Source organism: Danio aesculapii, chromosome 7 (assembly GCF_903798145.1).
Source record: "Danio aesculapii chromosome 7, fDanAes4.1, whole genome shotgun sequence".
NCBI lineage: Eukaryota > Metazoa > Chordata > Actinopteri > Cypriniformes > Danionidae > Danio > Danio aesculapii.
Genome location: NC_079441.1, coordinates 32,009,639 through 32,036,207, shown reverse-complemented (window position 1 = coordinate 32,036,207; position 26,569 = coordinate 32,009,639). Strand labels below are relative to the sequence as shown.

Sequence of the window (26,569 nt, the reverse complement as noted above, 5' to 3'; positions counted from 1 at the left end):
ATAAATCTAATGTGTATTAATAGAGTGTTTACCGTGTATGGCCATACACCCAAAGCACTTCACAATCATTAGGGGTGGATGGAGTCTCTCCACACCACCACCAGTGTGCAGCATCCACTTGGATGATGTGACAGCAGCCACAGGTCAATGGTGCAAGTGCGTTCATCACACACCAGTGGAGAGACAGTAATAGAGCCAATATGATTGATGGGGATGTTTAGGAGGCCATGATAAGTAAGGGCCAATGGAGGGAAATTTGTCCAGGATACCAGGGTTACAACCCTACTCTTTACGACAAGTGCAAGGGGATTTTTAATGAGCCAGGACCTCGGTTTACCTCATCTGAAAGATGGTGCTCACTGACAGTATAGCATCCCCTTCACTATACTGGGACATTAGGACACAGAATTAAGGTAAACTATACAAAAAATAAACCATAAAACAGACGTTAAGAGGTGTAACCACTACCACATAACTCACCTTCCACTCCACTGATGCACTTGACTCTGTCACGCACCTCCACGTTATACCCCTCAAAGGACATGAAGACTCCATTGGGGTGGTACTGCTCTCTCTGGGCATATACTTTGGAGTAACTGTGCGAAAACTCAAAACGATCATAACCGTCATACTGCACCACCTTGCCGTACACCTCAAAGTACTTCTCCATCCAGCTGAAGGGCATATAAACCTCACTGCCTTCTCGACGGCCTTTAATAGTGGCATCGTCATTGATCAGGCAGTCTATCTCTTCATATCGCACTCCGCCAACTACAGGTGGAGGTTCCGGGGGCTGGGGCTGCTGTGGATGGCTGTCTATTTTGGGGCTGGGAGGAGGTTGAGGGTGCCGGGGCAGGAAGCGCAGTGCTTTCTCACTCGTGCACTTGTTCCAAAGAAGGACCGTGAGCAGAGACAGAAGAGCACAGATCACTATCAGGGTCTTGTAGTGAACACGGGCTGCCAGACAACGCATCATCCCTGCTTACCTGCAAAGCAAACACACAAATGTAAATTAACACACACATTGCTTGAAATGTCCATAGGCTGAACTTTAATAACAAGCATATACACAGAGTCGCCACACAACACCGCTGACATTTGGGATTGAAGCTGTTGAGTAATCAGTAATCCAGACAGAGAAAATTATGCATACCTACACGGAATTAATCAGAGTTTAAAAGGTCCAATCAATATTTTTCCCTCCGCATGAATAATCAAATGCAACATTAGAGAAATTCAATATCTGTCTGGATGACTGTGTACGCTGTTTTGCATATTGCTTGTAAAATTCAGAGGAACTGAGAAAAGCATTTTCTTTTTACTCTGTATTTATTTATTGTGAAGGTCATAATGTTATACTTTGACCAAAAACACACTCAATACCAGATATTTCTGGATTTATTACAACAGAAACATACATTATGGTCTGTTGGAAAGATTATACAGTGCATCTGGAAAGTATTCATAGCGCTTCACTTTTTCTACATTTTTTATGTTACAGCCTTACTCCAAAATGAATTAAATTCATTTATTTTTTCAAAATTCTACACACAATACCCCATAATCACAATGTGGAAAAAGATTTTTTGAAATTGTTGCAAATTTATTAAAAACCTGAAAAGAATCACATGTACATAAGTGGTTACAGCCTTTGCCGTGAAGTTCTAAATTGATCTCAGGTACATTCTGTTTCCACTGATCATCCTTAAGATGTTTCAGCAGCTTGATTGGAGTCGAGCAGGAACTGGAAGACTAGTCAGTATAGAGGGAAAGATGAATGCAGCAATGTACAGAGACAACCTGAATTAACAGCAGGACAATGACCCAAAGCACACCGCCAAAATATCAATGGAGTGTCTTCACAACAACTCAGTGAATATCCTTGATTGGCCCAGCCAGAGCCCAGATCTAAATCCTATTGAACATCTCTGGAGAGATCTGAAAATGGCTGTACACCGTCGCTTCCTATCCAACCTGATAGAGCTTGAGAGGTTCTGCAAAGAGGAATGGACAAAACTTCCCAAAGACAGGTGTGCCAAGCTTGTGGCATCATATTCAACAAAGACTTGAGGTATGTTTGGTTGCATGTTTTGGCAGATTTTATTACTTGGTCAGGTTATTAAGTTTAACTTTTTCATACAATACATATTTTATTTCAGTCTTTATTTAAACTGACACCACATGGAAGACAGTAAAAAGACAGTTTCATCATTGAAGAAAAACACAATATTTCAAAAATACTTTAAAAATGTTGTAAAATGATTATTGTAAAATAATTTATTCAAATGACCTACTGAAGCAAACTGCATTAACTGTTTATGCACCTCTAGGACCTTGCTAGAAAACTCTTTACAGGGGATTATGTACACCTTACTAAATAAAAACAATGCATTTACCCAAGCAAATGTATAAGTCTTATCTCAGGCACATTTGGGAAATGTCATTCACATTTTAGCTTTCCCATCCATCATTTCTGATGCAACACCCCAACATTTGATAAAAATAGGTGCAAGCTAAAACTTAACAGTAGTTTCTACAGTAACTACTGTTTTTACAATAGTGATAAGCAGAACAGAAATGAAAGAATTCAATATTCTCGAAACATCTCGTCTCTTTCACGAATCATATTCAGCCACTGCGGTTTCTGTACTAGAGAGAGAATCACATTAACTTCGTAAACACAGCTCAACGCAAATCAGCAGCCTCTCACTCATATCATCTCTGCTCTCTCTGGCATGTTAGCTTCCTCGGAAAGAATAAAAATCAATAAGCAGAACAGCACTGCTTCTCACTACAGATAATTACTGAACTGGGTTTGGCATGGACAACACGCCAATGGCATCATTAGCAGTCTGCACCACTGTGAAGCTAAAGCTAAGACTAAGGTCATTGGAGAACAAAAACACATCAATCCATCAACCCAAACGAAGTGTCACACACGCCATATTTAACGAATCGAGCAAAAGGAGCCCAGGCGTGATGAATGGTAGCCGTACATATGTGGCCTACATATGTATGTGGAAACATGATTACATACAATCCTGAAATATTCCATACTATGACAGCTCAAGGCAACTGAATCATTCTTTCCGCCAATCTTCCCAGTTTAATCCTCTTTGTAGAGTTTGCACAGACCTGCGCTCCATCCCTTTCTAATCTCTCCCCCCTTTACTTTGTCTTCCCCACGTCGTCTCTTTTCAGAGCAGAGTCGTCTGACTGCACCTTGAAAGATAAGCAGTTCATCTCATTTGCTGAGGCTATAAATAATTTGATCTTTTTGGCTTTCACAGGAACAGTTCACACGCTGTTACTCTGAGATTCGGGACATGCTTGGGAAAGTGCTGTCTGAATCCTAACACAGAGCACCTGATCAAGCCTCCCTGATGGAGCATCTGGATCGGGCGGCCCACCGCAGTGCGGGGCGCATCTGTGTACAAGGATAATTTGCATTCAAATCCACTAATATGCAGGAGATATGGCTGAGCTCGGTATAATCCAGAGATCAAACTAAAAACAGGAGGAACACTGATGTAATCCCTTCTCTGAACAAGTGGCACAGCGGACTTAAAGGAAGAGTACACCACGTCCTAGGGAGCATCATACTATGCTAGATTTAAGAAAATGGCTTTTCATAGAGGGGCTTACGGCTGGTAATAGGAGTCAGGGTTGAATGAGGTTTAACAATGCGCTGTCCCCATAGCTACAGCTGTGGCTGATCGGCTCCTTTGAGGAAAGCAGGGTTGCGCTGACTTAGTAAACGCAGTGCTCTCTAAAACTGAATTCAAAACAAGCACATCCATCTCAGCAGAGCGAGAGCCATCAGAATGTGCTTAGCGCTGTCTGTGTCGCCGAGACGACTTGATGCTAGCCACGCCCCCTCTGCATCCTCATCATGCTGATTCATGAGCTGCTCTTTCATCTAATGCAGGCCACTATTGATTCATTCAGCTGTTACCTGATACCTGAATCAAGTCCTCACATCTACAGCTTTCCTGGTCAATTCAAACACAGCAAGACAACAGTCATCTAGAAAACTTTACTTGATCAAACTCTCATGAATACTTTAATCATGGCAAGTCGTGAATATCAATGAGAATTCATGCATGTATATGACAACTGTCATTAGGAGTCCTTAGTTCAGTTATAATTTATAATGCAAAGAGGACATTTTTTAGATGTCTTTATGACAACTTGATGGATTCAGACTTCTGTCTTGCAATCAGTGTCAAGCAAGGATCAACGTTTATCCTTTTTCTCATTAATTTATTAGTAAGATTATTTAAATCAGTATTTAATCTTGAAATGATTATTTGAATAATGAATAAAGTTAACACATTGCTTAATATAAGAATGTTCAGTGCATTTACCGGTCTCTTTGTAACTCTATTTTAGGAGCCACCAAACCAGGTCAGAGGTCATGGAGACCTCTTGAGTGGAACTGAAGGGCTTGATCATTGAAAACAACTTGTTTCCTATTTGTGTTGCTGTGTTAAAGTGATTTTGCTATGATTATTATTATTATTATTATTATGTGTTAATTCTGTTTAAAGTAATTTTCCTTTTTATTCAAGCAAGACTTTGTGAAGCGAGAATATAGCAGCCTGAATGTAGATTATACCAGTTTTTAACCAGCCTTGGGTAAGAAACAGATTGTACTTTGAGTGCGTGTCCAATTGTGGAGCCTTTCACAGGTCTGGGGTCAGCTTTAAACAGCCTAGTGGTTGTCTGGCGTTTGTATGCTTGAGATATTGAGATATCGTATCGCATCCACGTAGAAATTTTAGTGGATGTCTATCTGTGTTTTAACCAATCTGGTTAAAACAACTGTATGTATGATGCAGTTAATGATGTTATATAAAGCCGCCTTTCCACTGCACACGACATTCAGACATGACTGCCAAAATACGCCCCCTTGTGGCAGTCACACAGAATATTCCGTTTTGTCCTGCACTATGGGAGAGAAGCTGATACTCGCGGTGGTGTCTGGTGCTAGAAATTTTGGAGGGAATGTGGAGACAATATTAAAAATAATAATATATTTTTATTACTCATTTATAAATAGAATTTTTTTTTAATACAGACATTTTTCTACTAAAAAAAATAACAAAGAACTCCTATTTCTCATCTCGCATGCATAGACCTGGACAACACTGGAATACATCTCATCCGGTTGACCGGTCCCATACGGTGTAGTCACAGGAGTTCAAATATTTTAATGGCTCCACAGCTCAAATCAGATCTGAATTTTCCAAATACGGAGATGATCGAAACTCCACACAGCTCTCGGACTACTCTGTCTGTCGCTTGTCGTTTGTCATAGAAAGGTGGCTTAAAAGTATAACTGTTGTTTATTTGTGATAAGCAGAGCTGCCTACTACCTCATTTGAGAGTGTTGAAGCTGGCTTCTGCTGATGAAACTGCAAACTTCAATAAACTTTATTTATTTGAATCTCTAACTCCAGCTCTCCTTCATCTGACAGACTGGGCGTTTTTGGGTTCAAACTGTAAAATATCCCTACACAAGATTGTCATGAGGCCATTATAACAGTGTCATGAATGTTTTACAACATCAAATATTTTTCTTGACCATAATAATGGTACAAATTACATTTGTCATTTAAATGCCATTAATTATTAATTTATTATTTAGATAATAAATAGAAAATAGAAAATTTTTAAAGGACAAATCCATTTTGTTCCACTGAAAAATTATTCATGACAATCCTAATGACAATCTTGGGTCTGACAGATTTATTAAAAGTCATGTTGTTATGTCAAGATGTCATGACAAAGACAGGTTGTTATGTATTTGGTTATGTCAAGTTGTCATAAAGACATATCAAACAATGTCATCTTTGCATTTAAAATAACATAACTGAGCTAATGACGCTTAGGTCAAATCCCAATTTATTTTTGTACCCCTACCCCTTCCCCTTGGCCCTTAAAACCAAGTGTGAAGGGGAAAGGCTTCAAAATTTACCCCTTAGATATGGGACAGCACTACAACACCAGCACACATCATCATGTCATCGCAATCACATGCTTCATATGAGATCAGACGATTGCGACTACTGTAAATATTCCAGTTGCGTTATTTTTGGGTATTTATCGTAACTGTACACCATGGCCATATTCACCCATGTAAACACACCAAAAACAACATTAGCGTTATACCTGACACTGTAAAAAGCTTATTCCCAGCCACTAGACTTTTCTGACAGGGTATTAGAGTGTCAGAATGTTGTGGGACTGCTATATAAGAGTTATTATTAGCAATTATAGACTGCGAAATTTTGCGGTTTTTATTTCAGCATTTTTTTAAAAACATGACGGTAAACCATGAACGCGGTTATGAATATATTAAAACATATGCTTGCTTGTTGTAATAATTTGTAATAATGACAAAACATACTAATTTGTGGATCTCCTTACTTCCGAGTGCAGTGCAGCTATCCTGCCGTTGTGGCTGGTGTATTCTGGGAAATTCTTACCTTTTGGTTTCGAGTGTGGTCCTGAAAAATCTCTTTTTGAAGGCCTACCCCTTCCCCTTTGCCCTACTAAGCTAATGAGAATTGAAACACCCCTACTCCTTCACGGGAAAACACAAAACAATGGGTAGAGGAAGGTAAGAGGAAGGGCTAAGGGGTAGAATTGGGATTGGGCCTTAATGACAGCCATTACAGGTACGTTAGCTTAAAAAGTTTACACCTATAACACTGATAAAATTCTCCTTGTCTTGACCTATTTGGTGCACATTTCTGCATTGCTGTGTTTTGTCATCAAGTGTAAACAACAACAAGCATTGTTTCCCCTGCAAATATATCAACTAGATTATAAAAGTCTCTATATTACTTTAATAACCATGTTATAAAATCTCAGCTGGCTGACATGTCTATGATAGCAAGGTATATGCTGTACGATCTCACTGTCCAGCCGTAGGCTACACAATCCCAGGCTGCCGTCCTCTGCATGCACCTTGAGCTCAGGGAACAGTGTGAGGTATTGTTGACACATGAAAGGCTGTCAGTGAAGGGGGGACAGGGCTGGCACAGGAGAGCTGGGTGCAATGAATACCAAGCTTTCAGCTCATTTGTCACCACAACCCACACAGACCTGCTCCCGAGACTGAACGCCTGTCCTCCTTACTCTGGCCTGCCACGGGCTCTTCATGCTACACCAGACAATGGCGAGAGGAGCTGGAGCCCCACTGGAGCTCCTTTTTCTTTCTTCCTTTCACGGTACAGATATTAATATGCAAGTTATGGTAATCAGAATCAATTCTACTAAAGAGAAAGAAATCTTCAATATTGGCTTTAGAATTAAGAATATCTTAGCGGGGCAAACAAAGTGACAAATCTTACCACAGGGTATTTACTAATGTGCATGCTTAATCCACGACGAAACTTCTGTTGAACCAAAAAAGGCTTTGTGACAAGGGTTTGGCAGTGAAAGAAACAGAAGACAGAATCTGAGACCTATTTTTGGAAACTTAATAAGGGTTAAATGGAATCCATCCACATTTTGAAATGCCACAGGGAATACGATTTCCTGCTTTACTGCACAACATATTAATCAAAGAATACCTCCAAAAATGAGCTCTTGTGCTGGCTCTTACATCTCCAGCCAAACACAGGAAGGAAATAAATAAGTCTCCAGAGGGATTTTGATCATGCACAATATGGCTTCTGGAAAAGAAGAGCAAGACCCAGAGCGGCAGTTACACCCATGCTGAAGTCTTTCGTCACTCGGCTGAAACTGGAGATGGCTATTAACAAACTTCATGCAAACAGCTGCAGAATATTGTTAGCATAACACAAATCACTGGCTACATTAAAAGCCTGAATCAAACCTTGATATTATGGCAAGAGGTGAGTGCTTAACTGTCAACATAAGATGATTCTTTAGTCATTAATACAAAATCATTTAAATTGCAAAAATAACGATGCAACAAATATCACGATTACCTGTAAGCAGTGGGGGAAGAAGTACTGAAAAATCATACTCAAGTAAAAGTACCATTACTTCCCTAAAAATGTAGTGCAAGTAGAGTAAACGTATCTGTTGCAAATATTGCTAAAGTATGAGTAAAAAGTAGACCTTTTAAAAGTATGTCAAGAGTAGTTAGAGTATTACGCTGTTAAAAGCTGATGCATTTACATGTAATTTGTGGATATGTGTGTAAACGTAACATTCTGTAGTGCATCTAGTTATTGCCCAGCAGGCACACAAGGTCATAAGACGTTAAGATTAGGTTAGATTTAGGATGTAATATCAGGTGACTAAAAATAAACTTCAAGCCAGCATCTAAGGACAACGTTATTTTGATGTCCAATAATGACGTCAAATGAAGTTGACATTTGGTTGATTTTAGGTTGTTAGAATGTGACCAAAATCCAACGTCGAGCCAACGTCTTAAACCAACGTCATATTGACCTCAAATACTGACATTTATTCATCAGGTCTGGCAACCAAAATCCAACGTCTGATAGACGTCATAGTGGTTTTGTCCACACAACGTCAAGCTGTAACATCATTAGACATTGATATTTGGTTGGTTTTAGGTTGGACATTGAGGTTGGCCTGACATTAAGTTCTAACGTCAACGCGATTTTCCTTTCCAAAGAAAATGCAAAGTCCCTATGACGTTAGGGTTCAACGTCAATTAGACGTCTTCTTGATGTCCTGTGCCTGCTGGGTGTTAAAGGTCATTTCAGTCATCATACAGTAAGCATCAGTGACATGCATCTAAACAACCTCTGGGTCAATGTGTGTAAAGATTTTGGCCATCTTCTTGAACACTTTTAATGCTTCCAAACAGTTTCTGTAATTATAAAGTGCACATGTCTTGAGATCAATCAATATGATGTGAATAATCAATACGATGTGATTTACCTTCTACAGTATGTACAGTTTGATTGGACAGGAATCACAGGACTGATTTTTCTAATCAGTGATAGTGGAGTAATAGTACCAATACCGCACTAAAGATGTATTCAAGGGAAAGTAAAAGTACACATTTTTAAAACTACTTAGTCAATTACAATTCCTGAGAAAAACTAATCAATTACAGTAATTTGAGTATTTGTCATTTGTTACTTTACACCACTGCCTGTTAGAGAAAAAAATAGAGATTTTATGCATTTAGCATAAACACAGGGACAGATTTTAAGATCTTAAGCCAACGTACACCCTCTTTTACCATAAAAAAAATACAAAGTGGAACAAAAACATTAGTGATAAAAAGGCGTGGACCCAGTAATTTTTGCGGCTGGCCTTATTTTATAGGAGTTTCCTAGTCAAATAGAAAACGTATGGGAAGAGAGTTTTAAAATGAATCATCAGCATGATTTACTAATTTGTGGTAGTCAGTTTACAGCAAAAAAGTATGTCTTAACCCATTCTGTGCCTGTGTTGTTGTTAGAAGATCATATGCATCTTATTATCATCGGCTTGCAATCTAATTTGCACTTGGTACATTGTGTTGTTCATTATGGAAATGAGCTGCTGCTTCTGTATTCTTTAAATTGAGCACCGTCAGTAGATCACTTGCAAAACTTTACACCCATTGCCACTTTCATGGGACTGCATTCTCAATAATTTCCCTCATTTAGACAATCTGCCCTTTTGTATTGTATGCATTATAATTATATTGTCCAATCATCAGCAGCATTTGAAAGGACTGATGTACAATGTTATAAACAATTTACTCATTTATTTACTCAAATTTAATTATTTATTTGTTAAACTATTTTGGAAAATTGGAATAAACATCTGTCATTCTGAAAGTAAAGATGGAGTTGAAGAAAATGTCACAATGTGAGGAGTACTTCAGACAAGACAAGTCTATGGATATCACTCATGCAATATGCAAACATTGTAGGACAGTTACGCTGGTGAAGTAGTCTCAAACCATAGTCAATTATTCACAACTGAAAGTAAAAGGCAAAAACTGTGTGAGCTGTTACCATCTGTCCCCGCATTAATGGTGCATTAATTCTCTCAGAGCTTTTGGAGCTGTATCTACCTTAATATATGCTGATAATGGTATATCAAGTATCTTAATTTATTGGATTAACATTTCTCTTGTGACATAGACATACATTAATGATAGTGGTGGAAAAAAAGATAATGAGTTGAACAAGTGTTTGCTTATGAGTTGGTGTTTGAAGATGCATTTATTGACTTCTTATTGTATAACATATAGTCATTATTGAGGACAATCAAAGCAATCACGTCAAAATCAATGCCATGGCATTGTATTTATTTATTTATTTATTTTTTATAAGATTATTCCATTGTCCTCATTTGTAAGTTAACTTGACAAAAAGTGTCTGCCAAATGATTACATTTAAAATGTTTTAAAAAAACAACTGATTTGAAACCATTTTAGAGTCATGAAAATATATTTCAAATATATTTAAAGAAGTTAAAACTCATTTTAGCTCCCTTTCAATCTAATATTCCACAACAACAATAACAAAATGTGTTTTTATCCAATGCTCTTTTCCAAAATTGCTTTAACTAAACAATAGAAAATAGAAAAAACAACCAAAAACAGAAAAACAAACTTGCATAATAAAAATCACAGTAACAATACTCTTGAGTAATCAACACCGGTCCAACACAGGCTCATAGGGAATAAGTGCCCAGAGCTACATTTTTGAGAACAGAGTAATGTGCCTGCGGGTACATATGGCTGCATCTTGTGAATAAAACGAATGCAACAGGGTGATACCGATTACTGTTTACCTATGTAAAGACAGCTTTAAAGGCATGATTGGAAACGAATGGCGTCAGACTTGGGACATGAAGAGAAGCAGAGAGGAGTTCAAGTACGGCAAATGACTGTTTTAGAAACCAGGTAAAGGACAGTAAATTTGATGCTCTCTCTTCTGGCTAACGTTATCAGCCTCACACCATTTTTTTCTTTTTCTGAAAGTCTCAATAACACTATGGTTGAGTTTTTTTTTATTATTCATTCATTTTTTTGGCTTGGTCCCTTTATTGGTCTGGGATCGCCACAACGGAATGAACCGCCAACTCATCCAGCATATGTTTTACGCAGCGGATGTCCTTCCAGCTGAAACCCATCACTGGGAAACACCCATTTTAGCTTACCCAATTCACCTATACCGCATGTCTTTGGACTTGTGGGGGAAAGCGGAGCACCCGGAGGAAACCCGCGGGGAGAACATGCAAACTCCACACAGAAATGCCAACTAACCCAGCCAAGGCTTAAACCAGCAACCTTCTTGCTGTGAGGCGACAGCACTATCTACTGCGCCAGCGAGTCACCATTATTTAAGCAAAAACAAAAACTGTGAAAAAATAATTAGTTTTACTCTCCCATTCACTACTCTCTAAGTTTACCCAACTATGATTACATCCACTGCTAAGAAACCTGTAAATGTGAAAAGAGCCCATTATGCAAGACAAGACGACCGACTTCTCTCATAGACGTGCATGAGAAGGACATTGAGATTGGCAGAAATGTACACAGTGGCCTCTAGCAGACTTTAAAAAAAAAAATAAACATAAAAACTGTATGAAAAAACATGCCCAAGTAATGTATTTGAGATTGTGAAAAATGTTCATGGCAGCCCTAGTGAATATGTGAAAACAAAAACTGCCAGTACGTGTAGTCCAGGGTAATATTTCTCAGTTCTCAAAGATGTATCCCTGGGCACATATTTCCAATGAGCCTGGGTTGGCAAATGTTGCTTTAACACAAGGCCAAGATGTGTTTCCCTCTGGGCAGCATTGAGAATCAAGCCATGTGTTTGAGCTCAGGTGTGTTAGATCTAACTAAACTCTGGACATTTCCTCTGCTTAGAACCGCTGATCAGCCTGGGGACGAATCAAGGGCAACCTGCAGCTTCAGAAGGTGCACTATTACAGATAGCAGACCTGGCAGCTAGTGAATGGGTACAGATGAATTTAAAAAGTAAACGGATGAAACAAAAACACCTCGATCCCTTCTGTTCTAGTGTGAAACAGCTACAGTCCATTATTAGGCTCATTAGAGAAAAAGATATTGCCAGAGGGACATCAGAGGGATTCCCCCCTGTGTAACAGATGCAGCCCATAATAAGCATAGATGACAGGCTAGGCTAATAATAATGCAGTGGATGTAATTTAGTCTAATTCTCATTACAACGGCGCATGGGAGAACTTCTGTATCAGCGAAACGGCAGTTATAGAGAACACGCACGGAATGTATGCAGGTATAATCTGGGGTCAAGTTTAAAAATTACCCCTTCATTTTAGAAAAACACCAGGGGAGCACGGCTAAAGCGCAACCAATCAGATGCACTAGAGCCCAAGCGCATTGCATGTTTGATCTGATATTAGACTGCGGTACAGTGCTATTTACACTTCTGCCACAGTGCAAATCCAGAGTTTATAGCTGGCAAGGCAAGATGATCAAAGAGCAGATGTTACAAGGACCTCCTTCTGGCTGCGAGTCGTGATCTAATCAACACACCTGTTCCATCAACAGGCTCTCGGAAAAAACAACTTTGGCTTTTACATGAATGCAATTAATGTGAGCTTCTATCTAAAGCTAATTAGGAGCAACATTACAGACAGCTGAAAAGAATTTTAGTACCTGGTTAGGAGGCCACATGGGAAAACTAGGCTGAGTTGGAAGTGGTGTTAGTGAAGCCAGCAGGGGGCACTCAACCTGTGGTGTGTGTGGGTTCTAATGCCCCAGTATAGTGAAGGGGACACATTGTCAGCGAGCGTCATCTTATGGATGAGATGTTAAACGGAGGTCCTGAGTCTCTGTGGTGATTAAAAATCCCATGGCACTTCCACTTCATCTATAACTGGTGTGTGGTGAGCGCACGGGCGCTGTTGTCCTGTGGCTGCTGTCGCATCATCCAAGTGGATGCTGCACACTGGTGGTGGAGTGGAGAGACCCCCCTAATGATTGTGAAGCTCTCAGGGTATATGGCCATACACAATAAATGCGCTATATAAATCTTATTTCCTTCCTCACTTCCATTCTCTCTTAATACACTATACGACAAAGAGATTCTGAAGCATGAAGTTTCCGGAAATGCAGATTGTGGTCATGGTAGAAATCTGTATCATGTTTTTATCTGGCATATTTTTGTAAAACAAGTTCCTGAGGAGAACGGTCAAGAATAAAATATGCAGCATATCTTGTGCTCCACATATTTAGAAAATGTCGGTGACTGTCAAGTGAAAGAACACTGCAAAGACATTATTCTTATTCATCACTGGGGTTGATGTACTTTCTCATAAAGTATCTCTGGGTGCCCTAAAACTAAAGTATACTATGCTAACATGTCAATGAAGCTAATGGGATTCTGAAGTGCATTCCCTTCATTCATAAATGTTTTTAACACTCTGGTATTGTTCAGAGGCAGTTAAACCTGGCTTTTTTCATTTATTTTAGTTAAATATTATTTTATATTTTAGGGGATTTTATGGTAGTACATCTTTTGTACTTTATTGCTTCATACATTATGATTTTATGGTAGGTTATACAGCATAACTTCTTTTTCCACAGTTCCAAAATCTCTCTCTCTATATATATATATATATAATTTATATATATATATATATATATATATATATATATATATATATATATATATATATATATATATATATATATATATATATATATATATATATATATATATATATATATATAAACTTTCAAGGGGCCCAAAGGATGACTTCTGAAATTTTATACTACATTATATTACGGCGGCATGGTGGCTCTGTGGTTAGCACTATCTTCACAGAAAGAGGGTTGCTGGTTCGAGTCTTGGCTGGGCCAGATGGCATTTCTGTGTGGAGTTTGCATATTCTCCCCATGTTAGGCGAGTGTCCTCTGGGTGCTCCGATTACCCCCACAAATCCAAAGACATGCGGTGAAGGTGTATTGGGTAGGCTAAATTATCCGTAGTGTATGTGTGTAAATGAGTGTGTGTGGATGTTTTCCAGGGATGGGTTGCAGCTGGAAGGGCATCTGCTGCGTAAAACATATGCTGGATAGGTTGTCAGTTCATTTCGCTGTGGCAACCCCAGATTAATAAAAGGGCCAAGCCGAAAAGAAAATGAATGAATGATTATATTATATTATATTATATTATATTATATTATATTATATTATATTATATTATATTATATTATATTATATTATAAAATTATTATTAATTCAATTAATTTAAATATAAAATAATCTAATTTGATTAAAATGAAAAAGAAATATACACAATCCATAAAGAACCTCACTAAAAACATCATCTCAAGCCTTGGAACATTTATCGCAGGGTCCTTATCTATTCTGAGGTGGCGTTTCAATTTTCAGATATGATCTATTAACACCAGTTAAGCCTATTTAATGCTTACTCAATGCATTTACAAGACTTTCCTAAAGAATCTGATTCCCGACAGTTATAACAACTTTAACACAGGACAAGTTATTCAAAACACAGCTTAAAATGAACTGACAAAGTAATTCAAATCACAATAATAGCAAAAAAAAAAATAAATTAAATATATTTTATATAAGTATATTTTTAAATATGACTAAATGAAATCTAAAAAAATCCCCTGACCAAATCAAATTTACTGGCCAATGGTCTATTTAAACTAGCCTATGTGATAAACCAGTGTTTATAGGCCTAGCTCTTTTTGCAGTGGCTGAAGAGAAAAATTGCTTTGAAGGTAATGCTCCTCATCCAATTCATCAGCAGTCAGGGGATTAGAGCTGTTATATTACCAAAAAGCTTACGATCTTACGGCCAGCGGAGGGATTAAACACTTCTCGTAAAATGAAGACAGGAGAAGCAAACCATCTGACAGAGCCATTATGACCCTACCACACACACATACACACAAACATTACTAGCAAACAGACTGCAGTCACTTTTACACGTGTCTAATCCAGACATGGGACAAAATGTTGTGGTGACTACCAATGGGAGTGCAGACCGGATACAAGCGAATACAAGCATGCCTGCAGACTTCCATTGGTTTAATCGCTGTCATTGTGTTCTTGGCTTTAAAGGTATAGAGGGGTTGAACCTCAGATCAGGTTGAAGAGAGATAAAGCAGGTGAAACAAGACAGACTGAGATATGCTGCCTTGCATGGATGATCTGACATATGAGGCTTAAACTTCAATCAGATCAAACCGTCACATTTTAACATATCTGAGGTGTTGTCCTGACTGAGTAATGAAGAGATATAAAAAGCCTTTTCTTCACAGACTCGTGTCTAAATCCACTCTTGCTTCATTTGTGCAAAGTGCCTTATTATGCATCTTAGATATCGAATACATACATCACGTTCCATCAGTAATTTAGTTTCTGGACTTTGGCTATATTTTCAAAGACTGCTAACAGTGATTTTAATACAAGAAATGTATCACTTCTGTTATAATCCAATCAATTTTTGATCAAGGGTTGATCTTTTTTAATAAAATGGGGAATATTGACGAAGCACTTAAATCAGATGTTTGCTAGTTTAGAACATTCATCGGATACAAGCCTCATTGACAAAGCTCCCATTCATCATTTTGTAACAATGTTATGGCATATAAAACGAACATAAATGTCAGAGAATAGTGATTTTAATACAAAAATGTACAGTTTTATTCAGTTATAATCCAATACGTTTTTCATCAAGGGTTGTTTAATATGTTTGCATATTTGGTTCAGGGCTACAGTTGGATGCCTAGTGCTTGATTCAAAGTCACTAGACAATCCAGACAATTTCATTCACTCGTTGAAACGATGGCATAATGGCGCAATGATTCTTTGATCATTTCTAACAAGATGTCACATTTCTAAAGAGTAGATTTCCATTAGCGTTCCAGAACAGAAAACTGAAGCTACAATTCGCACAGGCTCACCAAAATTGGACAATAGAAGATTGGAAAAACGTTGCCTGGTCTTACGGGTCTCGACTTCTGCTGTGACATTCGAATGGTAGGGTCAGAATTTGGCGTCAACAACATGAAAGCATGGATCCATTCTGCCTTGTATCAATGGTTCAGGCTGCTGGTGGTGGTGGTGTAGTGGTGTGGGGGATATTTTCTTGGCACACTTTGGGCCCATTAGTACCAATTGAGCATCGTGTCAACGCCACAGCCTACTTGAGTATTATTGCTGACCATGTCCATCCCTTTATGACCAGCGTACCAGTGTATTTCCAGCAGGATAATGTGTCATGTCATAAAGCGCAAATCACCACAGACTGGTTTCTTGAACATGACAATGAGTTCACTGTACTCAAATGGCCTCCACAGTCACCAGAACTCAATACAATAGAGCACCTTTGGGGTGTGGTGGAACAGGAGATTCGCATCATGGATGTGCAGCAAACACATCTGTTCAACTGCGTGATGCCAATATGGATGCCAATATGGATGTCAATATGGATCAAAATCTTAGAAATATTTCCTGTACCTTGTTGAATCTATGCCACATTAGATTGAGGGAGTTCTGAAGGCAAAAGAGGGTCCAACTATGTACTAGTAAGGTGTACCTAATAAAGTGTGCCGGAGAGTGTATTAGAGCACAAACTCAGAATTTCTGATTAATAATGCAACATTAAAGGCTAAAGTAATGGATGCTAAAAATTCAGCCTTGTCATCACAAAATAAATGACATTTTATTATATAATTTTAGAAATGTATATTAAATTTGATTTGAATTGAAATAATGTGTCTCAATATCACAGTTCAAACTGTAATTTTTGCTGAATAAATGCAGGCTTTGTAAGCATAAGACACTGCATATTTTTTATCTACTGAACCCAAAATCTGATCACTTCATTAACATTTATCATTAACATATGTACTTCATTAACATTTACTGGAGCAAGTATAAAAAAGTAAACAATACAAAAAGTATTCAAGCATCAAGATCCTTTGGATCAAAATGTTGTTTTAGTTGTTATAACTTTGAATGAGAAAGTGAGATGATTCAATGTGTGCAGGGAACTGAACAAATAATTCAGACTGATTCCCCATCTGTTTGTTGGTGCTTTGAACAAAATTTACTCAAAGGGTGGTTCATTTCGCAAATGAGGCATTGCTTAAGTCCCAGAAAAAAAGAGAATGCGCTTGCAATAAACTGCGCATTTATTATTTTGTTTTGCATCAAGATAAAGTAATGAGAGGAACATTGCTCATTGTAAAAAAATTAAAATAAAAAAACAGTCAAAAGTACGGTTACAGCTCTGAAAAATCTAGAGTCGAAACAAAACTGTCAGTGTAGTCAAAACGAATAGACAGCACAAGTGTGGTTTAGATTTATATATAACAGTCCTCGTTCTGGTTTCTTACCCAGCTCCAATCACCAGTGAAGGTCTGACTGCACCGTCATCGCGTTCTATGCCACAATTTGGATCCTCTGCTCCGGTTCATTTAGAAATGTGCTTAGCAGTCTGTCATACCTGAAACAGAGGAAAGATAAACAGCAATGATGTTCTGGTCCAGCTAAGCTGTGGGAAAGTCAAACAAAAATGATTTTTTCCCGTATAACTCAGAGTCTAATCCATGAATCCATTTTCTGCAACCTGAGGACAGTTATCACAGTGTCCTTATCTCTTCTGAGGTGGTGGCCCAATTTCAGATATCATCTATTAACAGCAGCTAAGCCTGTTTATTGGTTGCCCGATGTCATATCCCCTTCCTGGCAAAACATCTGATTGCAGACAGGAGGAGAAGTAATCCAAGCCGCAGATTAAATATATTATCAAATTTCATCTGATGGTGTTGGCGGTTGTTTTAGTTCACTGTTCGGTCGAAACGAATGGCAAAGGCAGTGCTGTTATAGATGTGAGATCAACTCCAAGTTAATTGGGCAGTTATCCATAAATGAAATCTGTTGTGAGTGAAAATGAAACTGGCACCGCACATTTGGCCTAGGCGTTAAGTACGCTTTGCACGTCAAGGAACGCTGACTTACAAGCTTAAATAGAGCATAAATGATGGAGGAGAAACAAATACATATTAGTAATTGCATTCATGATGAATTTACAGGCTTGTCGACAGCCCGGTCGTTAATATAGTGACGATCCATCAGCCACAGTGTGTGGAAAGTGACTGCAACTCTTCACCCCACAATTAATCTCCACCATAACGGTCCTCCAGCACTCAAGGAGAGGCTTGTTAAATTAAAAACGGCAGTAAATCACACTGTAAAGAGGGTATTGATCTTTTTTAATAAAAAGGAATATTGACGAAGCACTTAAATCAGATATTTGCTAGTTTAGAACATTTTATCGGATACAAGTCTCCTTGACAAACCTCCCATTCATCACCATGTAACAATGTTATGGCGTATAAAACAAACAGTCACAACAAATAATGATTAGATGCGCGTGTATAATTTATAACAATTCCGTCAAGCAGGGCATTAAAAGGCAACATAAACACCCATTTTCATGGCAAAAAATATTTAATGCTTTTCGGTGCAAGTCTACTTAATCGAAAGTCACAGAGGCTGATCTTCAGGTTGCCTGTCTGGGAGTCACAGCAGCAAAATCTCAGCATGTCAGTGCTAGTTAACACCTCATTTACGTGTGGCTGTCTGCGGGGCATTGTAGGCAGTTACTATTAAAAGCCTTCTTTTTTTATGCCTTCCTTCACCCCCAAATCACAGAAGCTCAAAAAAGAAATCCTAGCAATTTAGCAATTCCTTCAGGTTATACTCTGACGGACTAGAAAAGCAGGAGGACTGCAGACAAAAGAAGCGTGACATTAAACAGTCTTTTCAAATCACCCCAGTGGCCATCACGTGACTAAACTTGAGCAAAGCTCACTGTGCTGGTTCACTTCCTCTGGCTACTGATAGTAATTGCTTGAAGCGTATGTGATGTCAGATATGTGCACTGCTTGTTTATTTGAGCCTGTTTTAATAAACAAATAGTTTTTCCAGTTCACAAGGACCTATTTTACCCCTTTTTCAAGATTTAAGTCTTTTGTGTTTTCAGAATGTGTCTGTAAAGTTTCAGCTCAAAACACCCATCAGATTATTCATTATAACTTCCAGAATGTTGGATTTTCTGCTTGAAACACAAATGTAGCTGTTTTTGTTGCCTGTGGCTTTAATGCTGGTTCTCCCCACCCACCTTTCCCACATGCCTGTTAGAGTGTGCCTCAATCTTCATGCTGCATCAGATAACAGACAGCTGTAACGTTTGTGAGAAATACTACAATAAGAACTTTCCCAAGTATTATTTGATGTGGAGTTAATTCAAGCCTTTCTGCCTTGATGAGTCACACACAATGTCATTACACAAGACAAATGTGATGGGACACATTAATATACACTGCTTTTTGAATATCCGTTAGGTTAATGTACAAAATATACCTGATTTACATCCACAAACCAGGATTGAAGCGTCTTCTTTTATAATTGTACTGACATGCAGCTGTGATGATAAAGTAAAGATGGTAAAAACACATTCATTACAAACATGCACTGTTTTAAAAATGTTTTAAACTTGTAGAACTCATTCTTGATCACATCTGATGATTGATGATCACAGAAAGCTGAGCAGATCTTTTAATCCCAGTTGCTTTGCGCACGTCCTGTCTTGTGGATATGATTATACGCGTTACTACAGAGACATGTTAAAAAGCAGCTGTCAATCAATTCGATGTGTAGGGAAACCACACTCCTACATATGTTGCAGTGGGCCTCAGAACGGGAGGGATTTAGATCCAATTTTAATGTCAGGAAATGTATTAAAAAACAACAAAAAAAGAGAGCCTTATTGTCTTTTTATCACTCCAATATGACTGTGGTCACAATTGTTTGTGAGACCAACTTAAAAGTTTTAGTTGTCCTCCAAATTATTATCAAATCACTTTAGCAGATTTAGAAAACAGAACCACGTATGAGTGACAGACACAAGGGTTTCTTAAAACGATATTCATTAGCTTAACACTAATTCAACTTCCCTAATGAGTTGGCATGACAAAAACAGCAGTATGACCAGCCTGATCTAACAATTTTACACTTTGTCAGTTTAGTGGCTAATTTGTACGAGTTCAGTCGTATGAAAATGTACAATTTTAAAAAGTAGACATGGCACCCTACCCCACCCCTAAACCCAACCATCATTCTGGGACAAGCAAATTGTACCTTATTGTACAAATGAGAACGAATTAGCCACTAAACCAAAAAATTACACATTGCTGTGAGATTGTGCTGGTATGACAGTCATGCAGGTATGAGCCTGTGTTATTAGTCTCAGCAGTTGTTATCTGGTTATAAGATACCTTGGAATGTCATGTCTGACCAATCTGAACCAAGAATAGAGTTATATATTAAATATATATCGCAAGATGTGAACAAGTCGCTAAAATAGCACTGTTTTATTCACACATGAACATTAATCAACACATAGCTCATCAGCTAAGTTCAAATTGATAATTTGAAACACGCGAACAAATGTCACAGGTCAGTCAAGTAAAGCTGAGCTTCCATGCACAATCAACTCAATATATGTGCAGTGCACACAGTTTTGCATGAACTTATACAATGCCAGTCCATTGGAACCCACTCGGTTACAGACTGAATGGTTTTATATACACACACAAACGTGTCATTCATGTTTGCCAAGATATGGAGGTGAAAAACATTCAAAGTGAAAGATGTATTAAAGTACAGGTTGTCAGCTCTGTCAATGTGGTGCATATAATGTTCTTCCCACATCGAAAAAGCACATATTTAGCTAAAATCCCTAGTGGTTTAGTTACTGTTCAGAGCGCATGCCGGATGGATGGATGGATGGATGGATGGATGGATGGATGGATGGATGGATGGATGGATGGATGGATGGATGGATGATGGATGGATGGATGGATGGATGGATGGATGGATGGATGGATGGATGGATGGATGGATGGATGGATGGATGGATGGATGGATGGATGGATGGATGGATGGATGGATGGATGGATGGATGGATGGATGGATGGATGGATGGATGGATGGATGGATGGATGGATGGACAAGTTGATAGGGATGGACAAGTTGATAGGGATGGACAAGTTGATAGGGATGGACAAGTTGATAGGGATGGACAAGTTGATATGGATGGACAAGTTGATAGGGATGGACAAGTTTGTACGGACGGACGGACGGACGGATAGATAGATAGACAGATAGACAGACAGACAGACAGACGGATAGACGTACAGATGGATAGATAGATACCCATTTTCTATTTTTTTTTTTTATTTTTTTACATGGCAGCTTTCTCAGGTCACTTCTCTCACTGAAGTGTGCATTTGAACTAAAGTCCTTCTCAACCCAGCCACCATCACGAACACACATACACACTCAAATGAATGGAGGCAATTAAAAAGCTAATCGAATTAGTGTGAAACAAATCTCAGAAGAAAAGAGAAAAAGTTCACAAAGACTAAGGAGAGAGGAGGAGATTTTGAAGAAGAGCTGAAATGCTGGGGGAGGGAGGAAAAAAAAGGAAAGAGTTTGAGGTTGAGGAGTTCATTCTGAATGATGCATAAAACAACAACGTTTCAGTTTTCCTTCAAGGAAGATGAATCAATATGAGAATTTTGGACACATAACTGCTATATTTGGAATCATTCATTCATTCATTCATTCATTCATTCATTTTCTTTTTGGCTTAGTCCCTTTTTTAATCCAGGGTTGCCAGAGCGGAATGAACCGCTTGGAAACAGATCATTTAACTTTTGATATGAATTTTTCCAAGCCTGATTGCAAAAAGAAAAGGCTAACTAGTTTAGAGGAAAATGTGTTTTATTTTTAAAATGTAACTGCAGAAAACAGATGTTTCTTTTTTAGCAATTCTGAAGTCCACTTTTTTCCACAGTGAAAACTCCCAAAACGTTTTCTCCTTGCAAAAAAAAAAAAAAAAAACCTTAAGTGCACATCTGTTCTGTGTAATGTGTCACATAATGTGGAAGGCACCAATCTAAACCCTCAAGCCCAGCAGTTCACAGTTAAGGGGGATCAACCAGAACTTATCAACTGTAATACATTGTGCTAATAATATTTTTATGGGGCCATAATGATAACATTTTTATCAGCCAATACAGATATGACAGCCGATAAGTTTTATCAATAATAAACACATTTCCCACTCCAATTTCCCAAACATAGCAATTTAGAGCCAAACATACATTTGTAAAAAAAATTACAATAATGTCATGTAAAAAAGCAACCATGATGTTCTTGAGAAAAAGGGCAGATCAAGGAGTCCTTGTCGAGAACGTTCACAATGTGCAGAAGTGTGGAATCCATTAAGAGCGAGAGTAACGAGAGTCAGCACATGGCCTCCTTCACGGGAAATCATCTCACACTTCATCTCCCCAGCTCTGCGTTTGGAAGTAATGGAGGTTTCAGCTTCAGATGATAGAAAGAATGAAAGTGGGAGAATGGCAGAACGAAGCCGACAGCGAAGCGCCATATAAAATATGGCCAGTTATCAGATGTGCACTTGAAAGCACCTCATTCTTAACTTACTGTGGACCGGCAGATTCAATCGGTGTGAGGATGGATCGGACAAGAACATCTTAATATCTGATTCGGAGGAGTCTGTAAGAAGTGCTGTTCAAATAGAAGAAAAAAAGAGAACAAACGCTGTCAAAAACCGACCCCTCCTTGAAGATGCTTTATTTCGTCTGGCCCCATGTATACCCCGGCCCGGACAACATTAAAAACACTGAGAGAGCCAAAACAACAGCAACAAAAGCAACATCAAGTGTCTCAAAAAGGAGAAAGACCTCTTTGTTTGACCCTCTGGACACAAATCCAAGGCCCCAACACTTTTTTTGTGGCCCTATAAATGGCCCGTGTGATCCGGCAGCCCCTCCTCCAGTCAGGCCCTTTCGCAGTGGAAATGCGACCCTCACCGTCACAGTGGATTATGGGAACAAAAAGAAGCTGGGAGTTTGAGTGTCACAGTAGGGGTGATGTGTGGGGCCTGTCACCGTCTCTCAGGGATATGCTGCTCATCTGTAAAATTCCTATGGCTCTTGAAGAGGCTTTGCATACATTCTCTCTATATCGCTGCACTGCCTCCTGGGATTCTCAGTCTCATCTCATAGACTTACTCAGGGTCCAAAATTAACTTTGTGCCACACTCGGTAACACCAGGAATCTGGCTTTGAATGTTACTTCCCAACCACAATGGTTTATTCAGCAAGGACAAATTAAAAAGTGAGAGACAATACACTGATAATGTAACGAAAATAACATCCTAGTGAAATACTGTTCTTTTGAATTTAGTAGATATGAAAGTCATTTCACTTGAACTCTAAATAAGCCAATCAAAATTCTTTCTTGAGCATAATCCAATCCTGACGTTGGAGTAATGATGCTGAAACTTCAGCTTTGGAATACATTTTTAAACATATTCAAATAAAAAGTTATTTAAATTGTATAAACATCTTACTGTGTTTTATTAAATAAATGAGGCCAGTGAACATAAGAGAAACCATTAAAAACCTTTAAAACATGGTGATTCCCATCTGCTGAACGGTCATTTATTTACAACACACAGCAAGACTGTGTCATTCACATCATCATTTTAAACATGTACAGTACATTTTAACTTTCCTTTTCAATGTTTCCACTGGCCTCACCATTTCTTTAATGTCTAATATAAAATTCATAAAACAGACAAAAATGGTAATTAATAGAATTTCTGGAGTTTTCTTAAAGTAGTAAAATGAACATTTTTAAATCTCAGTCATTAATTTATTTGCATGACTGATGCATTGAGGAATAGGTTGTTTTCAATCACGTGGTGCGAAATTCAGAAGGAGGGCAGGAAGTAAAAAACTGAATAGGAGACAGAGAAAAGTCTGTATTTTTGCGATTTATAGCATATTTCAAGGGAGATATAAATAGAAAATAACCCCATATGTAAGGCATAATCCTTGTATCATGAGATGAGTTTTCTTCTGAACTAAAACATTTGCCTGTCATCGAGTTGGTAGATACTGTATAACCTATTACGTTATATGCTATAGTACTATAACGTTATATGCTATAGTCCTATAATGTAATATAGCTGTTGTGTTATATACTGTAGTGTTTGGAAGCATACTACAGATAATTACTTTAAACTGTCGTAGTAATTATATTGCTGCTGTGGTATGACAACTGTAGTCATAAACAAATTATTCAATAGGCTTTAGTTTTCTTCAGATTCCTGTGACGCACCAGGGACAGACGAGTCTTCGCTGAGGTCCAGCATTCTCCAGCGCCTAGACTGCAGCTCTGCACAAGACATTTGACCAGAGGAGAAATGGTTGTGCCCAACCGAGCCTGATTTCGCTCGAGGTTTAATTATTCACTTTCGCCAATTGGTGAAGTTTTTCCCCCGCCACTGACTTGCATAATTTAGGATCTGTAGAGCTGCGCAGAGGATTTGCTCTTCACTGTTTGGACTCTCAGTAGTGATTATTAAACCACACTGAACTGAGCTAAACTGAACTGTTTCAATTTACTATAATATTCTATGTGAAGCTGCTTTGACACAATTTACATTGTAGAAGCGCTATACAAATAAAGGTGAATTGAATTCTTCACTTTAATTATATACCATCACAATGCACCACAGTTTACACTAACGTTAAACTATTTATCACGGTGTATCAGTTTACTATGCTACAGTATTTTGTAACATTCAACAAAGAGTTGAACACATTATACACTTTACTATGGGGTTCAAAAACATGTTTATTATAAATTACTATAGTTCCATATGCGGATATTTTCCAGACATCACGAAATAACAGATGAAAGCATGGACAAAAAAGCGTGGATATACAGTCCAAATTATTATTTATTTATTTATTTATTTTTGTAAAGGGGGAAAACGCTCCACAATAATAACCGTCTAGTTTTGTCGCAAGGCTTGCATTTATTTTTTTTGTTCTGTCAATGAACTTACCATCAACAAACATTCATCACTGCTGCGCATATAGATGTTAACATCACGTTGGTTTTCATTCATTCATTTTCTTTTTGGCTTAGTCACTTTATTATTCCGGTGTCGCTACAGCGGAATGAACCACCAACTCATCCAGCACGTTTTTACGCAGCGGATGAACATGCAAACTCCACACAGAAACGCCAACTGACCCATCAGAGGCTCGAACCAGTGACCTTCTTGCTGTGAGGCGACAGCACTACCTTCTACACCACTGCGTCGCCCCGTTACATTGGTTTATTCCACCAAAATGCCAGTAAAGACTTGGATTATTGCAAAACAAGATGATCATTTCATTGCAACGATTACATGGCAGGGTACGTTATTTATATTCTCCTGGATTTTGTATAAATGTGGTGGTGTTTGACACATTAACATATTTATACACATAGCTAGGCCTGTATATAATCTTTACTGGTGCTGTCAAATGAATTATCACATTCAAAAAAAGTTTGTACACATGGACGTATTGAATGAATGTTTATTTCATGCTGCTTTTTCCTTCCGCTTTTCAGCCAGTTTCTTGAACTTTTGATGTTCTGAATGCGATTCCTATGTAGAAGATTCACTTCCTGCCCACCATCTGTGTCTCACGCATCATAAATGACGTCATGAGAAAACAAGCCATTATATAAATTGTTTTACTTGAATATGTCATGGAAACACTGCATCACCCCATTGGTTCAAAAGGTAGATTCATTCAAGAAATGAAACACTTGTGTTTATCAGAGACGCACAACAGTTCTACTGTGGCTTTAATATTTTTGTTAGCAAAATACGCAAAAACAGACAATATCTGTCTAAAATACTACACATTACTAAAATGCTGTACTGTTGTACTATTAAATTAACATTACATTTTCTACTCAAGCCATTCAGGAAAAAAACAACAGTAGTGCAATAGTGCACTTGCTCATGTTATATTGGTTAAATCACATGATATAAACTCATACAGTCCTAAATTTCTTGCATTTTTGGGGCACATAATCCACCTGTTAAGTGTGATGTCACGCAAAGTGGCTTCCGGTTCCAAGTGCTCCATCAAACTGTATGGGGAGACATGCCTAATATACAATGGTAACGAAGTGATTTTTTTAATAAATTGTTAAAATATTAGTGTCTGTGATGCAGCAAGTTCAGAGACTGATGTGTACACCATTATGTTTTTATATTAATTAACTTTAATATGTGAAATGACTAAAAAGTGGTCATAAACGCACATTTTCTCAATTCAAATGAGTAGCGACTTGGACCCTAACAGTTGTTAGCCAATTGTTTGAAATGTAATCCAAATTACATTTCAGGGACGGCTGCGAATATTATATAAATCACTGCAATAATGCATGGTACTCTCAATAATCACTCACAACATTTTCTATAAAACCCCTTCTAGGTATCTATCACAATTTGAAAAAACAAAAACATCCTGAAGTCTGAAAATGGCCTGAACTGCTCTTAAACTAGCATTGTTTATGTTTCACCCAGCCAATTTGATCAGAATTGTTACTTAATCATATATGAAGAGTCGCTTTGTTGGTCTTAAATCACCTAATAATGCAATTCCAAATGGAATAACAAGG

General features: G+C 38.1%; 1 protein-coding gene across 2 annotated transcripts in view; it reads right to left on the bottom strand.

Moving 5' to 3' along the window:
- Nucleotides 1-26,569, bottom strand: part of glceb (glucuronic acid epimerase b) — a 70,538-nt gene that overhangs the window by 18,664 nt on the left and 25,305 nt on the right. For both annotated transcript variants that reach the window (XM_056461649.1, XM_056461651.1), the window contains exons 2-3: nucleotides 17,332-17,441; nucleotides 481-986 (exon numbers count right to left, since the gene is read on the bottom strand). In XM_056461649.1, coding sequence (XP_056317624.1) covers nucleotides 481-976 — 496 coding nt within the window. In that variant the 5' untranslated portion in view covers nucleotides 977-986; nucleotides 17,332-17,441. The remainder of the gene's footprint in view (nucleotides 1-480; nucleotides 987-17,331; nucleotides 17,442-26,569) is intronic.